The sequence below is a fragment of the Rousettus aegyptiacus genome, unplaced genomic scaffold (assembly GCF_014176215.1).
Source record: "Rousettus aegyptiacus isolate mRouAeg1 unplaced genomic scaffold, mRouAeg1.p scaffold_m13_p_2, whole genome shotgun sequence".
NCBI classification, from domain to species: Eukaryota; Metazoa; Chordata; class Mammalia; order Chiroptera; family Pteropodidae; genus Rousettus; species Rousettus aegyptiacus.
In genome coordinates, this window is record NW_023416295.1 from 154,659,469 (window position 1) to 154,675,350 (window position 15,882).

The 15,882-nt window shown below is 32.7% G+C and overlaps 1 protein-coding gene across 3 annotated transcripts; it reads left to right on the top strand.

The window, feature by feature from the left end:
* The first annotated feature begins 3,379 nt into the window (after positions 1–3,379).
* LOC107502062 (C-type lectin domain family 2 member A) lies at positions 3,380–12,988 on the top strand. Of its 3 annotated transcripts, XM_036236936.1 has the most exons (6): positions 3,380–3,457; positions 3,562–3,637; positions 7,656–7,724; positions 9,468–9,637; positions 10,955–11,058; positions 12,160–12,988. In XM_036236936.1, the coding sequence occupies exons 1-6, from the start codon at positions 3,434–3,436 to the stop codon at positions 12,266–12,268; spliced, it is 552 nt and encodes a 183-aa protein (XP_036092829.1). In that variant the 5' UTR covers positions 3,380–3,433; the 3' UTR covers positions 12,269–12,988. The 3 variants fall into 3 exon arrangements, with proteins under 3 accessions (XP_036092829.1, XP_015984343.1, XP_015984344.2); XM_016128857.2 differs by lacking the exon at positions 7,656–7,724; XM_016128858.2 differs by having other exon boundaries at positions 3,395–3,637.
* The last annotated feature ends 2,894 nt before the right edge of the window (positions 12,989–15,882 follow it).

Below are 15,882 nucleotides of genomic sequence, written 5' to 3' on the forward strand. Positions count from 1 at the left end.
CAAGTATAAAACTTTTCTTAAAGTGAAATACCTAAATATAAGAGCTAAAACTGCAAAATATCCAGAAAAGGAAAAAACAGAGGGAAATCTCTGAGTCCTTAAATTTGGCAAAGATTTCATTAAAGCACACAATCATAAACCATGGAAGAAAAAAAAATGATAAATTTGTCATTATTAAAGTAAAATACTTTTGATTTTCCAAACAAACTGTGAGGAAAATGAAACATTAAACCATAGGCTGGGAGACAATATTTATAAAACAAATACAAGAGGAGGGATTTGTATATAAAATACATAAAAACCTCTTACAACTCGAGAAGAGACCAACAACCCAGTTAAAATAGGCAAAATATTGAACAAACGTGTTATCAAAGAAGATAATCTAAATGAAAAACACTAAAAGTTTCTCAACACAATGTCATTAGAAGAATATAAACTGGAACTATGTAAGAGATTAATATATCACCATTAGAATATTTAAACTTAAAAAATTAAGTCTAACAATAAAAGTGTTGTTGAGTTGTGGAGCATTTGACACTTTCATACATTGTTGGTGGAAAATGAAAATTATACAGCCATTTTGGAAACAAATTTGGTAGTTTTTTTGTAAAGCTAAATATATACTTACTTCATGATGCAGCAATTCCACATCTGGGAATTTATCCAAGAGAAATAAAACATATGCCAGGAAAAGACTTGTTATGAAGTACACATAGCAGCTTTATTTATAATAGTGAAATACAGAAAACAAAAGTCTATTATCTGCTGATTGGCAGATCATATGTGACATAAATACAAAATGGGAAACTACTCATTAAAAAACAATTAGGTACAGAATAATGTGCATTATATGCTAACATTTGCATAATAAAAATATATACACCTGTATGTGAACAGATAGATAGATGATAGATAGATAGGTGATAGATAGATATGACTAAATATATATGATTATATTTATTTTTCTCTAAGATCTACAGAACCTGAGACCAAAAAACAAATCTAGGCTCACAATTCCTGTATTTAAATATCTGTGCTTATAATCTGAGCTAACAATTTTCTGTTCTATCCTAGTCAAATAACAATAATTTCATAACCACAAAATTAAAAAATATGTAAAAAGTTCATAGGAGTGTTGGGGTGACATGTATTATTTCTAATGTTTTTTTTTTTTTGTACAAGCAGAAAATCTAGATACATTTCCTGCATAAAACATGAAATAGATGTTAGGTGTGCTGTTTAAAATTATAGAGGTGACCACTGGAAAAAATACATAAATATATATAAAATTGAATAAGGAGAAGTAGGGCTGGTGTTTTACACTCATTCTCAGTTATCAATAAGGAATTTAACAGATAATGTCTATAAAGGCTAAATACAAGCATATCACTTATAAATACTTTAGAAACCACAAGAGAAAACTGATAACATGACTGCAGTCTTCCTTTCATTTTTGTTTATTTCACTTTAAACACGATTTATTTCATTGACAAATTTTTGAAACAAAAAATTTTTAAAAAGCAAAATAAATTACCAGTCTTTTTGATGTCCTACAAATTAATAGTAGCCTTCCTGTTAGTGCATTTTATATTGTAAAAGGTTAGTATACTTCTATTCCAGTAAGACTCCATCCCAGATACCACAGCATCGGATTATTTATTAACCAATAAAAAGCAAAGAAAAATATCCACAAAATTAGCCAAAAGAGCCACAGATAGATTTAAACATATTTAAATTCAACAGAAAGGGTAAAAGCAAAAATACATGTGTGGATTATTGAAAAAAAAAATAATGTATTTATGAACAAGTTTGGTTAAATGTGTTAATTTATACTTACTGAGAATCTACAATGTAGAAAACAGCCCGAATATCTTTATTTCTGGACATTCCATGACCATCCCTCCCAGGGGGCAAAATGGGGTGTTGCTGGTTTGATGTTACCTCAGAAATTGAAGTGGATGAAAGAGCCATATTTTTGAAGTGTAACCAAGTAATTCACACCACTATGACAAGCTAGGCCCTATGAATACAGTATAGGTATTTGATTGCCTCTGTCAGGCTTGGGGAAAATAAAACACACACACACACACACACACACACACACACACAAACACACACACATGCATGCACACACACACAGAGTAACTGCAATGCAAAACATGAGGTGTTTTAAATAAATATGTACAAGATTATAAGGAAGCATGTAAGAGGAGAAAAGTTTCTAAAGTTTACTGAAGACATACAATGCCTTTTCTATGCCCTTTATACCTTTTGTGTCATTTCATTTAATAGCCTTCCAGACAGAATGGGAAGGTTATGTGTTTCTACAAAAGCAATGATGAATATCCAATAAAGAGAATTCATGTAACTGTCCAGAAATCCAAAAAACTGACAAAATATAGACCTGGGATTACAAGCTTAGGATCAGTTCATCTGATTCCAAAGTAGCTCTTTCCAATGAGTACAAGACATGAGCCAACCATATTGAAGGTATCAGTCTTTTAACGTGATTGAACAAAACTTAAGGGACATTCATTATTCCCTGTTATAAGCCCCTTGATTTCACAGAAGTAAATAAAGGGCTGGCTCTGCACAACAAAGAAAAGGTACGTACAGATTTTTAGTTGTCATAATTGAGCGTATTAATATATATTCAAATTCAGAGAGAAATTGTACTTTTGCTCTCAATTTTGCAGAAGAGAAAATTGAGCAGTGGAGAATTTAGGCAACTTTCTCAAGGTCAAGTAATAAATGTATTTGAACTTATACAGACTGAGTATGTGTGTATAATTATTATTTATGACTTGTTTATAGGTTTTCTATAAACATGAGGTAATTCCAAGAAATGGTATGGAGTGCCCTAATAATAGGAATACTGCTTTCCATGTGTGCCACTCAATATGCCACGTTTTTTGTTGTTTGTTTGTTTGTTTTTTGTCTAAGAACAAAAAGCTTTTATTGATTTCATAATACTCTTTTAATGGATGATCAAGATTCCATTCGCCTGCCTGAACAAGTCTATCTACGTCTGTCTACTGTTATACCCCGACTCGTATCTCCACGAACCACCAAGAAGCCGACACCTATGCAAGAGCAAGAGGGAGTTTATTTTAGACTCGAGTCCGGACCACACTCTGCACCTCGATGCAGCAGTGAGTAGGAGGCGATCCCGAACATGGGGCTTCAGGGGTATTTGAAGGAAAAAATCGTAAGCGCTGGGAGCGATGTCTTGGCATTACAGGATTGGTACAATGAGCTTGTCTCTTAGCATAATTGGCTGGGTGATGATGCCAAGGAACAAGGCGGGAAATTTGGAGAGTTACTTTCCATAGTTGCTCTGATTGGCTGAGTCTAGGGTGGGGTGATCTGCGGTTTTTCTGGGAACTGGCCTGTGCTTAAGATGGAGTCTTATACCTAAGATGGAGTCACCTTGATGGAGTCACCTCTAATGAAACAAGTATGAGAGTTTTAATACAATTTAGTGAGCCTCTTTTGTTTGTCCATTAACAGTCAGTTAGACATAGAAGCTCACTCAGTGCATTTCTTGTTCTATCCTACCAGTCTGGATTAACTACATTTACCATGATATCCCAAGAGCTCCGTGATGGCAGTCATAACAAGTGGTTACGCAGGACATGTAAGTTTTACTGGGTGAGTGAGAATGCTCACCAACTTACTTATGGAGGAAAACTACAAAAGCGAGGTGAGGGAAAAATGCTGGAGCCAGCTGGCTAAAGTCGATCAGCACCTGAAAGAGGGGGGTGAAGATCAGCACCTGAAAGAGGAGGGTGAAGCCTAAGAAAAAAGAAGACAGGAAAGAACTTTCGGGAGGGCATACAGTCACTGCTGCAGCCTCGAGTTTATTTAGCATAGCCTTTATATATCTTCTTAAACACAGTAGCAAAGCAAAGTACAATACCATAGGAATGCTGGCATTTACATAAATTCCTATACATCCTTCCCTCAGGGTCAGTAACGCTTAACTCCACGCCCTACTTCCTAGAACCATTGTTTAAGCAGTCTCAGCAGCTGCTTCATGGCTATCGGCTACCTGACTTCTTCAGTATCTCATAATGGCTCCTGACAGGGAAAGCATTTCCGTAAAGTAATAAAAGATTTGGGAGAATATGTGAAGTATTATACCTACAAGAGAGGGCATAAGCTTATGTGTTTGAAGATATATGGGGTGAATTTTATGGTATGTGTATTACTTTCCAGACATTTTTTTAATGCACTTTTACAGAAAGGAAAGAAGTTGTTTACCAGAGTTTTACTCTGCCCTGTAACCAAGTTTCAACCTGTATAGCTTGAGGATGGGAAGAAATAACGCATCCAGCTAACAGGAATGAAGGTGTTTCTAAATGACTGAGCTTATGATTTATCTTGCAGATGTCTCTTTTTTGCTATTTTCTGGAACAAGACATATAATATAAGGATTAGTGTTCCTTGAAAATTTAGTAGATTTACTCTATTTTAGTTACCATTTCAGTATTTATAACATTTTAATTTTTCTTTTTTCTCATTATATATTTGGCATTTTATATTTTTCAAAAATCTATTTTCTTTTATCTTAGTTTATAAATGCTTTAGTGTTTTAATTTACTAGGAATGCTATGGCGGATACAACAACCTGGGTGGCTTAAATGTCTAATATTTATTGTGTCACAGTTCTGGGGGTGCAGAAATTTAAAAATAGCGTGTTGATAAAGTTTGTTTTTTTTTTTTTTTGTGAGGGCTATAAGGAAAATATCTGATCCAGATCTCTTTCTGTGGTTTGTAGATAATCATCCTCATTTTGATGTGGCATTCTGCCTGTATGTTAGTCTGTCTCCAAAATTTCCTCTTTTTTTAAAACAATTATTTAAAAGATTTTTTAAATTATAGTTGATATAAAATATACAATATTATATTAGTTTCTGATGTACAACATAGTGATTCAACATTTATTTACCTTACAAAATGATCACCACAATAACTCTAGTAACCATTTGTCACCATACATAATTATTACAACGTTATTGACTATTCTTTGTGCTCTACATTACATTCCTGTGATTTATTTTACAACTAGAAGTTTTTACTTCTTAATCTCCTACCCTTCTGGCAACCATCAGAAATGTATAGTAGTCGAGGTGATCACTTTGTGAAGTATAAAAATGTCTAATCACTATGTTGCATACCTGAAACTAAGTATAATTTTAAAAAGATCAAAAGGAGAAATATAAAAAAGAAACAACAGAGAAAACATAAAAATATAATAAATAAATAATTGGAATAAATATTACAAATACTGAAATGGTAATTAAAATATAATGAATCTACCAAACTTTCAAGGAAGAGCTAATTCTTGTATTATATATCTTGCTCCAGAAAATAGAACAAAAAGAGACATCTGCTCAATTTTTTATTAGCTAGCATTAGTCTGATTTCAAATCAAGCTAAGAACAAGACAAACAAAAATAGACAAATATTTTATAAAATTAGAAGTACAAATTCCAAATAAAATATTAGTTAACTAAGTACAACAATGTACTTAAAAACTTATATTCAAGTGAGTCTATTTCTGCAATGCTTTGATATCAAAAAATCAATCAGCATAGAGCTACCTCCTTAACAGACTTAAAAAGTAAAACCATATGATTATTCAATAAGTGCATATAAAATATTTGCTACCATTCAATGTCTATCTGAGATAAACCCTCTTAGGAAGTGAGAAGTAGGGAAATTGCTCATGTTATATGTTAAATTTATACGGTACATTTATGTTCCTTAATAATAAAATTTTATACAGATTCCTTTTAAGATTAAGAACAAGAAAAAGACGCTTGCTTGTTGGTACTGTTTAACTTTGTATAGCACTAGCAGTTTTAACAGGCGGAACAAGAAAAGCAAAGAAAATGAACGTGGATTCTGGTGGTATTCCTTTTTATATAATCAAACTATCCAAAAACACTGCAGATTTCTTTCATTAGAATCCTTTTACTCTTTTATCGTGATCATGAAACTGAAGGAAACCTGAATATCTCATCTCAAAATATGCTTTTTTGACATAAAAATTATTTTGAGCCAAAGGCAATTAAGAAGCAGTAGCTACAGGAAAAACTCACTCTACTCTTCTCCCATTTTTGCCTAAAAATAGGATATAAATTCTTCCTTTACTGGAAACAGATTCTTATCAGCCCAGAGACAGTACACCTTACTCCATTAGTTTCTTCTCTAATATTTACCTTCCCACAGTTTGCTACCTTTGGAAGCCTAAAACTGCTTCTCTTTGATCGGCCACTTCTCTGTGGATTTTCTGTTCTTTGCTAAAAGTGCCTGTGTTTTAAGCCATCTTTTTGAATTCCTTTGTTTAGGGTTTTCCCTCACTGTTTACCCTAATAAACTGTGCTTAAATTGAAAATTTAAGATATGTGGAAGTAAAGTTTTGCCTCCCCTACAAAACCTAATAACTTTTCTTAGTTTTCATTTACTAGGTTTGCCCTACAGTTCTAAAGAGACCAAAAGTGTATGACGTCTTTGTGATTTTACTTTCTTCAAAACAGTTTTTATGATCTTTAAATGCACACATGTGTTTATGTATACATACAGATATTCTTTCCAAAGTATTTCTACGTATGCTAATAATGTGTTGAGCAAGATTATCTTAATCATTAATAGAATTATTACTGTTTGTTCCTAATGTCCTAACATTTCTGTGAGTACCAAATCCCCTCTCCTCTTTAATTCATTCTGCTCACCACAAATCACTGCTTTTATCTTGACATTATGTTGCTTAGACACATTAAACTTCCCCCTGTTGCTTACAGAATAAAGAAAACAATTTATCTTACATTTAACTTCGTCTGTCATATGACCTTATAACTTTCCTTCCTTCTCTAGCTTTAATTTTGTTGATTTATGTATCTGTTACAGCCATTTGCCCAATCATAGCCATTTGATGACCCTTATACTTTCTTGATTACAATCCCCCATTCACACTATTTTCACTTTTTGAAATAACCTTACCTTTCCTCCCTCCTTCCACCAAGTCTCGGTTATCTCCCCAACCCCCATGCCTCATCTGAACAGTTTTAGCAATTATTGGCACTTATCTTCTTTGCCCTTTGTAAGGTCATTGTATCCTCTATTATCTTTTATCTTATTTTATTGTATTTATTTTATTATTTTTCTATCAACTACCTTAATGCTTTGATTTAACTTTCTACTTTTCTCATCACCTCCATCTTGAACATGTGAAGCTAAACTGTAAATAACTACTGTTGAAACCCGTGATGCACCCAAACGCAAATAGATTCTAGTTGGGCATCAGTGTGTATACTACAGTTTCTTACCCCTGCCTGCATATTAGAATGACTTGTGGGATATTTCAGAAAAGCCCTGGGTCCCACCCACATTCTGATTTCATAGCTCAGGGCATAGTAACTGTCATGTGCAGTCATATTTGAGAAGTGCTAGGTCAGATGTGCTGCTTACCTGGTCAAATTGATCTATGTGCAGCATCTTTTTTTTTTTTTTTTTTCAGTTTCAGGTATACTTTAAGATATAGATATTTTTAATGAGAGTTTCTTGACTGTTTATTATGGGGGAAGAATAAATAACAAACATACCGTCAGGGTTTCTATGGAAATTTTACTGTAAATATTTATTTGCAGCTTGCAACTGGAAAATGCTGTGCCTTTTGTTATGCATCCTGATTATTATAATGCTCATTGCTATTTTAGGTAAGTCGCTTAACTCATAAACTTTGTTGAATGAAAAAGGGAGCTAAATAGGCTTGACAAGCCCGGTGATCAAAAGTAACCACACAGGAGAGTCTGAACAATCACTCTTCACCGGGCAAGTCACAGTGGGTAATCACTGTGGTTAGTAAAAGGTTTATCTTTACCTTAAGCAAGCCCTGTCTATTGTTCTTATACATCTAGGATAACATGTCTTCAGAATGTCAGAGTAATTTTTACTTCCAGACTCCTCTAAAACTAATGTTAAATATACTATATTTTATTATTTATATTTAATTCTCACAAGGCTGTGGAACAAATATAATTATGAAATTCATTTACAAAGAAACAGAGGCTAGAGTGAATAACTTGTTTTTCACAAATAATAAATTCCAGAGCAGGAATTCAGACTATTGTCTGATTCTAATTCCTGATTTTAACTATCATACAACACTGATTGTATAATTACAATGTATCTGTACTCTAATTTTTTGGATCAAGACTAAGTAATATTATTAATAGTTGTTCTATAAAATATTCATTTATTTCTATCACATTATGTTGAAAGGAAAGAAATAATAGCATAAGTAATATATTGCAAGATTTTCTCTGTTTAAGTAGATTTGTAAAAATGAAGATGTTAATTATCTTCTGAATATTAGTTCATTTCATGAAAAGAATTTTAAGGTAGATTTTAATTCCTGAGCCAGGGCCTAATGGTCTTCAGTCTTGATTTTCCATATGCGTACTTTGCTTAATTTAACACTTACTTTAAAATAACACTTTATAGTGCTTCTTTCTTGTTTCCTTTATCATTTGCAAGAATACTGGATATTCTTTTTACAGCTTCTGTCGCTATAGAGTCCTAGATCTCAATGTTAATGATGTTTAAACATCTGGAATTTAAATATTTATAGAGAAGTGTTATTATAAGAAGTCTTTATATTCATTAATTGGTTAATTTTAAAAAGGTTGAAATCCAATATATTTTTTAATATACATTTACTGTAGCCCAAATTCCAATTTTGAGTATTACAAAAAAGAAAAAAATCATGGCAGAGTGAGGAGAAAAAGCTTTAAAGTTGGCCCTACATTTAAATACTTACTTGGCTCTTTACTAGTTACATTAACTTATTCAAATATTTGGAGAGCAGAGACTTTATCTTATTCTGATTACTCAGGACCTATCTAAAAATGGTAAATTCTCAAAACGATGTACATAGAATGCATTTATTATTATTATTCCTTTTCCTTTGGCACTTACTGTTGGTTAGGTAGAACAAATGTTCCAGTAACTCTTATATTTCAATGATTTCTTGTCATTTATGATGAGTTTTACTTCCCTAGCTTGGATATCCTCTTTTGTCTATGACCTTCTCTTTTCTTTCAAGGTAAAGATAAACCTTCATTTTTTACTCTAGTCCTTGAGGCCTAAATTATATTCAGGTCCTAGGTCTCTACCCCAATTGCTATATTTAATGCATTACCTTGGGAGGATGTCAATATGGTCAATGAGAGGCTAGCAGTTCCATTTCTCAAAATAGAAGCCAGGGAAATAAGATAAAGTATAGAATACTCAATAACTAAGAGGAATTAAATTCATCTATCATCCCATGAATGAAGCTAATTTTACAGATCTCAAGCCATGGGAGTAAAAAGTATAACTGATTCACTAGAATGAGTAGAAATATTTTTTTAACTCATCTTTTATTTGATCATTCCTTTCTTTTTTTTTTTCCATTGCAGTTCCAATCTTTTCAAAATCTTCCCTAACTATGAAATGTTCAGGAGAATGGATCGGAGTAAGAGAGAAGTGTTTCTATTTTTCTGATGATACCAGAGATTGGACAGCCAGTAAAAACTTTTGCAGTTCACAGGGATCAGAACTTGCTCAAATTGATACAAAAGAGGATATGGTGAGAAAAGGGGAAAGTTTTCAATCATTTCAGAGCTTAAGTTTGTATGAAAAGAAAATAAAAAGGTCCAAAGTTAATACTCAATGATAATGTATATCAGACAATGTTTTAAGCACTGTAATTATAAAAAGACATATCTTCAACCAATGCCTATGAAGTAAATATTTAAATATATCATTTAAAAGGTAAGGAAAGTGAAGCACAGAGATGTTATGGTACCCAGTCATTGTCACACAGCCATAACTTGTTAAACTGTGATTTTAACCCAAGCAAATTAGCTAGCAATGCTACGTCCTTAATCACAATGCATATTGTCCATATAGTTAAATATCTTTGTTCAACATTCTTGGATTATTAAATAGATTGTTTTTAGTGCCTTTATATTTGCATCTTCTCAAGAATGGCCTGGGAAAATGAAAACAAAAGATATAGCTCTTAGAGATTGTGAGGAAAATCTGCACGGTCTAAAGACAGTGATACAGTGAATGAAAAAAGTAAAAGAGGACAAAAAAAGGACTTGGACTTCAGGGGCACAGTGAGAGGGAATAAATTTATTTGAAAAGGAAAGCTGACTAATAGATCTGTAGACCAATAATGAGAAAAAAATAGAGGAAAGACTAAACCTACCAACTCTATATCTTTTATTGCAATAAATCATATTCTGAAGTTAGTTTGATTTCTGATTCTATGAGCAAACATACAACAGGAATGGCATTCTTATCTGGTATGTAGTTGATCACTAAGTTTCACTATTTTAACAGTACTTATACTTTTTATTAAAACTTTTCTCCCTAAAATCCTTCTCCTGCGATGTTTGAGAGTGAATCTGTGCACAAAACAAAATATAAGCATCAGTTTTCTGTCACCTTTAAAGAACTTGATGTATTAATTCCTATAAAAACTTCTCAGCTCTCGATTTTGTCATCTATTTGGCAGTTTGTAGTCTTTGGCGTTCAGTCCATGACTAAAACATACTCATAGTTTATGCATTAGAACTAGAAGTCAAATATGTTTTTCTCATCCATTTCCCATTTGAGAGACAGAAGTTAAAGATAATTCAAGACATAGCAGCTCAAAGAATTCAGTGACTTGTTGAAAGTCACTCTACTACTTAAAGATTTTAAGAAGTAAAAGGGCAAAGTGAAAATCTTTCACTTTGCTAAAACTAAAGTAAAAATCTGTGCTGTTTGTTGCTATAGAAGTATTAGAGCATATCAATTAGGATGGAAATCATAAAAGCTGATTGCACTGAGAAGCATGTTCAGCAATGTGCCTTAAAATATTAAGTGATAGATAATGCCCTCATTTTTGTTAAAGGAATTTTTGAAGAAGCACATTGGAACATTTATGCACTGGATTGGGTTGAGCAGAAAACAAGGAGAATCATGGAAATGGACAAATGGCACCGTATTCAATGGTTGGTGAGTTTCAAATTTAGCAGGAAAGGTTTTATTCTGGTCATACAAAAAGTTTATATCACTTCGGGTTGTGACACACACCCTTTCACACTGAAACATACCTTAGAGCAACCCATCTTTCTTCTACCTTGTTAAAAGAAACAGTGAAATTTTCCATTTTTATTTTTATCTTTGTTTCCTATTTTATTTTACTTTCACTGTCAAGTTAATGTTAATCAACCTTTCCATTGCTAATTGAAATTCAACTACTCTGTAAATTCCAGGACAAGGCACATATATTACCTACATCTATTTTCAACTACTTAAATTTATACAAGATTTCTTCTTTAGAGATCATATAGTTGTCTTTTAACATTCCAAGTGTCCATCATAAGCAATATTATTTATTTCTGTAATTGTTTCTTGAGAGAACGTTGTTTCCTCACTTACATACCATTTTACCTACAAAAACAGTACTATTTTTCTTTTGTATTCATGTACGCCTGCTTTAATATTTCAGTGAGTACTATATTAACAAAGGGAATGAATTAAACAAATATTAAAATATGTATGAAAGGACAAATTATATTTCTTACCAAAAGAAGGGGATAATTTGGTCATCAATGAAGAAAATATTTGAAAACAATGTTATAATTAGTCTCTTTGGTATATATCTCAGTATATTTCAAACATACCAAATAAATATAAATCTCATTACTTATTTTCAAAAAGTAACATTGGCTAAAAATAGGCCAGGAAATGATTTTTTAAAAAATTCCAGAGATCTTTGTATTTAACAACTCTCTTTCACTAGATAGATAAAAATAGATATAGGTAAATGTAGATAAATATAGAGATATCTATATCATTTACGATTCATGTTTATCTATGTCTGTTTTTCCACCTATTGTTCTAAATAAGGTTATAGATTACACTAATAATAATTAAATGCTTACATTCAGTCTTAAATTCTTTTAATCTACCAGATATTTTTGTGCAGCACATTATAATGTGTGAGTATAGAGCTCAGTGTTTTATAAAATGTTTTAAATCACTCTATTCTTAATTTTATTTTTGATTACAGCATAAGTGGTTTCCAAACTGATTTTGGTTGTTCCTTTTCAGGTTTGAAATTAACGGGAATGGATTCTTTGCTTTTCTGAGTGCTGATGGAGTCTATAGTTCCAGGGGATTTGTGGATATCAAGTGGATTTGCAGCAAACCTAGATTTTAACAGAGCAAGATCTTGGAAAATGATTATTACACTTCAGAGATAAAGCAAAGTGATAAATAGACGAAAGTTGCTTTTCACTTCTTATGCTATAGAATACAGAGTTTTAAAAGTATTAGATGAAGGAACTAAAAAAAATTGAACAATTATAGGCAAAACCTCATCAATCCAAGATATATAACCTCTCATTATGAACGTGTCAGGAAACTTCTATTAAATAGGGCCAAACAAAGTAACAATAAACAATTCGATGACCTGGGACTGTAATGAAGGTTATGAGAAGCAAATTTAAATGTATCTATATTGACAAGATGGCCAAGACTTACAGCTTAAAAATTAGAAAATATATGTGCTCTATATGTGTAAATATTATAAAGTACTATCCAGAGTGAGTTCAACTTAAAGAATTTTTACAAGAGAATTACTTATAACCCATTTACTTCAACATTATCCTAAAAATTAAGAAAACCCCACCAGGAGGACCTTAATGTTATAAATAATAGTCACTGATAAATGATCACAATTATATGTTAAGATTACAAAGCTTAGATTGTAGAGTTTAAACTAGAATAGTAACATCAGAAGTGACCATACAGTGCTTTATTGCCGGCTATGTTCTCCCATAGAGTAGGTTGTCTTTTTGTTTTGTTGATGGTTTCCCTCACTATGCAAAACCTTTTAGTTTTATGTAGTTTCATTTGTTTGTTTATTTATTTTTTTGTGTGTTGCCTGAGGAGACATATCAAAAAAAATAGCTAAAAACAATGTCAAAGTTTATTATGTTTTCCTTTAAAAGTTTTATGGTTTCAGGTCTTACATTTAAGTCTTTAATACATTTGAGTTTATTTTTGTTTATACTGTGAGAAAGTGGTCTAGTTTCATGTTTTCGCATGTATAATACACCAAGTTTTTCCCAACGCTATTTATTAAAAAAGACTCATTTCCCCATTGTATATTCTTGCCTCCTTTGTCATATATTAATTGACCGTGTATACATGGATTTTTATCTGGGCTTTCTATTCTGTTCCACTGATCTATGTGTCTGTTTTTATGCCACTACCATGTCATTTCGATTACTATTGCCATTTAGTATAGTTTGATATCAAATAGCATGATACCTCTAACTTTGTTTTTATTTCTCCAGATTGCTGTGGCTATTCTGGGTTTTTTGTGCTTTCATATAAATTTTAGGATTATTTGTTCTGGTTCTGTACAAAATGTCACTGGTATTTTGATAGGAATTTCGTTGACTCTGTACATTGTTTTGGGTAGTATAAACATTTTAAAGATGTTAATTCTTCCTACACATGAGCACAGTATAACCTTCCATTTATTGGTTTCTTTTCAATTTCTTTCTTCAAGGTCTTAAATTTTTCCAAGCATAGGTCTTTTACCTCCTTAGTTAAATTTATTCCTAGGTATTTTACCCTTTTTGATAAAATTCCAAATGTGATTATTTTCTTAATTTCTCTTTCTAATAGTTTGTTATTGGTGTATAAAAATGCAATCAATTTCTGAATATCAATTTTGTATCTTGCTACCATACTGAATTCAGTTATTAGCTATGATAGTTTTTTGGTAGACTTTTTAGGGTTTTCTATATATAGTATCATGTCATCTGCAAATAATGATGGTTTTACTTCTTCCTCTCCAATTTAGATGCCTTTTTTTGTCTTTTTCTTGTCTAATTGCTATGGCAAAGACTTCCTATCCTATGCTAAATAAAAGTGGTAAAAGTAAACATTCTTGTCTTATTCATCTGATAAGAATAATATCCAAAATATAAAGAACTTATACGAGTTAACACAAAAAAAAAAAAAAAAAAAAAAAAACACCAACCAATCTGATTTTAAAATGGGAAGAGGATCTGAATTGACATTTCTCTAAATGGCAAATAGACATATGAAAAGATGCTCAACATCACTAACCATGAGGGAAATGCAAATTAAAACCAATGAGATATCACCTCACACCTGTCAGAATGGCTTTCTATCATCGAGTCAAAAAACAACAAGTCTTGGTGAGGACATTGAAAAAAGGAAACCCTCATGTACAGTTGATAGGATTGCAAATGGAAAACAACATTGAGGTTTCTGAAAAAATTAAATAAAAATACCATATGAGAGTGACGTCAGAAATATAGCAGCATGAGAGACGTTCCTGGATCTCTCCCCTGGAAACAACAATAAGCTGAACATTTAAAACTTAACAGAAAACACCCAAACTGTACACCAGCATAAGAGCTACCACGGGTCAGAACCCCGGGTGTCAGGCTGTGAACTGGGAGAAACAAAGAAAATGCCTCTCTCAGCCACCAGAGCTCCCTGTAGAAGGAGAGGAAGGGGAGAAAATGTGGCGACATCCTTGAACAACCCTGCCTGGGAGTGCTGTGAGCTCTGCAGGGCCGGCGGCAGTGCCCAGTCATTGGGATAGAGGACAGAGAAATGGGAGGGCAGAAAGGTGAGGACGGCAGAGAAACAACAGTTAATTTTTACTAGCCGTGATTGCAAAACTGAGGTTGAGCCACAGCTCCCATCCCCCAGCCCAGAGGACCCCTCGCCCCATATCCTCCAAGACCAATACTGCAGAACCCGAGAGGAATCTGAGCAAACACTGCCTAGACTGTCACTGACGCTGACAGGGACCGAAACTGAGGGTAGCAGCATGATTAAACATTTATAAGGAAAAAAAGACTTTATTAAGATTTTATATAAAGCAAAGATTGAAGAGGCTTAGACGCCACCTACTGGAAATCAAAAGAAAAACACCTTCTTTGCAACAGGCTAGGGACCATTATATAATAAATCATCTTTCTGGAAAAAAAAAAATCAGACATTTCCATACCCAGGCGGAGAAATAGCCCATTAAATATGGTTAAGGTGACAATACAGCTCAGAAAGAAAGAGACAAATATCCAGAAAATAAGCTTACAGGCATAGAAATATGTGACTTAAGTGACAGAGAATTCAGGATGGTACTCTGAAAAAATTCAATGAGATTGAAAACCAAACATATCAACAATTTCAGGAATTGAAAAACTAGATGAGCAGAATGAGTTCTTTAGCAAGGAGATTAAAACCCTCAAAAAGAGCTGAATAGACACTGCAAGAGTTGAAAAATGAAATAACAAGCTTGTGGAATAGAGCTGACCAAATGGAGGAAAAATCAGTAATATTGAGACAGAAATCTAGAAATAAATCAGAAGGAAGAAGAGAGAAACCAAATAATGAAAATTAATGAAAGAGGAATACAAGAACTAGCCAAAACTATCAGGAGAGGAAACATAAGAATAATGGGTATTCTTGAAGGTGAGGAAAAGGAGCGGGGACTAGAAAGCATTTTCAGACAAAAAGTTGATGAGAATTTCCCAAATCTAAAAAATGAGCTGGAGCTTGGGGTTCAAGAAGTCAACAGAATACCCAATTATCTCAACCTGACAAAGGCCTTCACAAAGATACATCGTACTAAAATTATCAAAAATCAATGACAAAGACAGAATTCTTAGGGCAGGCAGGGAAAAGATGATAACCTACAAAGAAAAATCCATTAATTACTGTTGGACTTCTCAGCACAAACCTTAAAAGCCAGAAAGGAGTGAAATTAAATATTCAAAATGT

What these genes read in the sequence shown, in the direction of transcription:
- LOC107502062 (XM_036236936.1), top strand. Translation starts at nt 3,434, where the DNA reads ATGGAGTCACCTCTAATGAAACAA. An exon ending in AGTCACCTCTAATGAAACAA is followed by an intron (nt 3,458 to 3,561) that starts GTATGAGAGTTT and finishes CTATCCTACCAG; the next exon opens with TCTGGATTAACTACATTTAC. An exon ending in GGCACCGTATTCAATGGTTG is followed by an intron (nt 11,059 to 12,159) that starts GTGAGTTTCAAA and finishes GTTCCTTTTCAG; the next exon opens with GTTTGAAATTAACGGGAATG.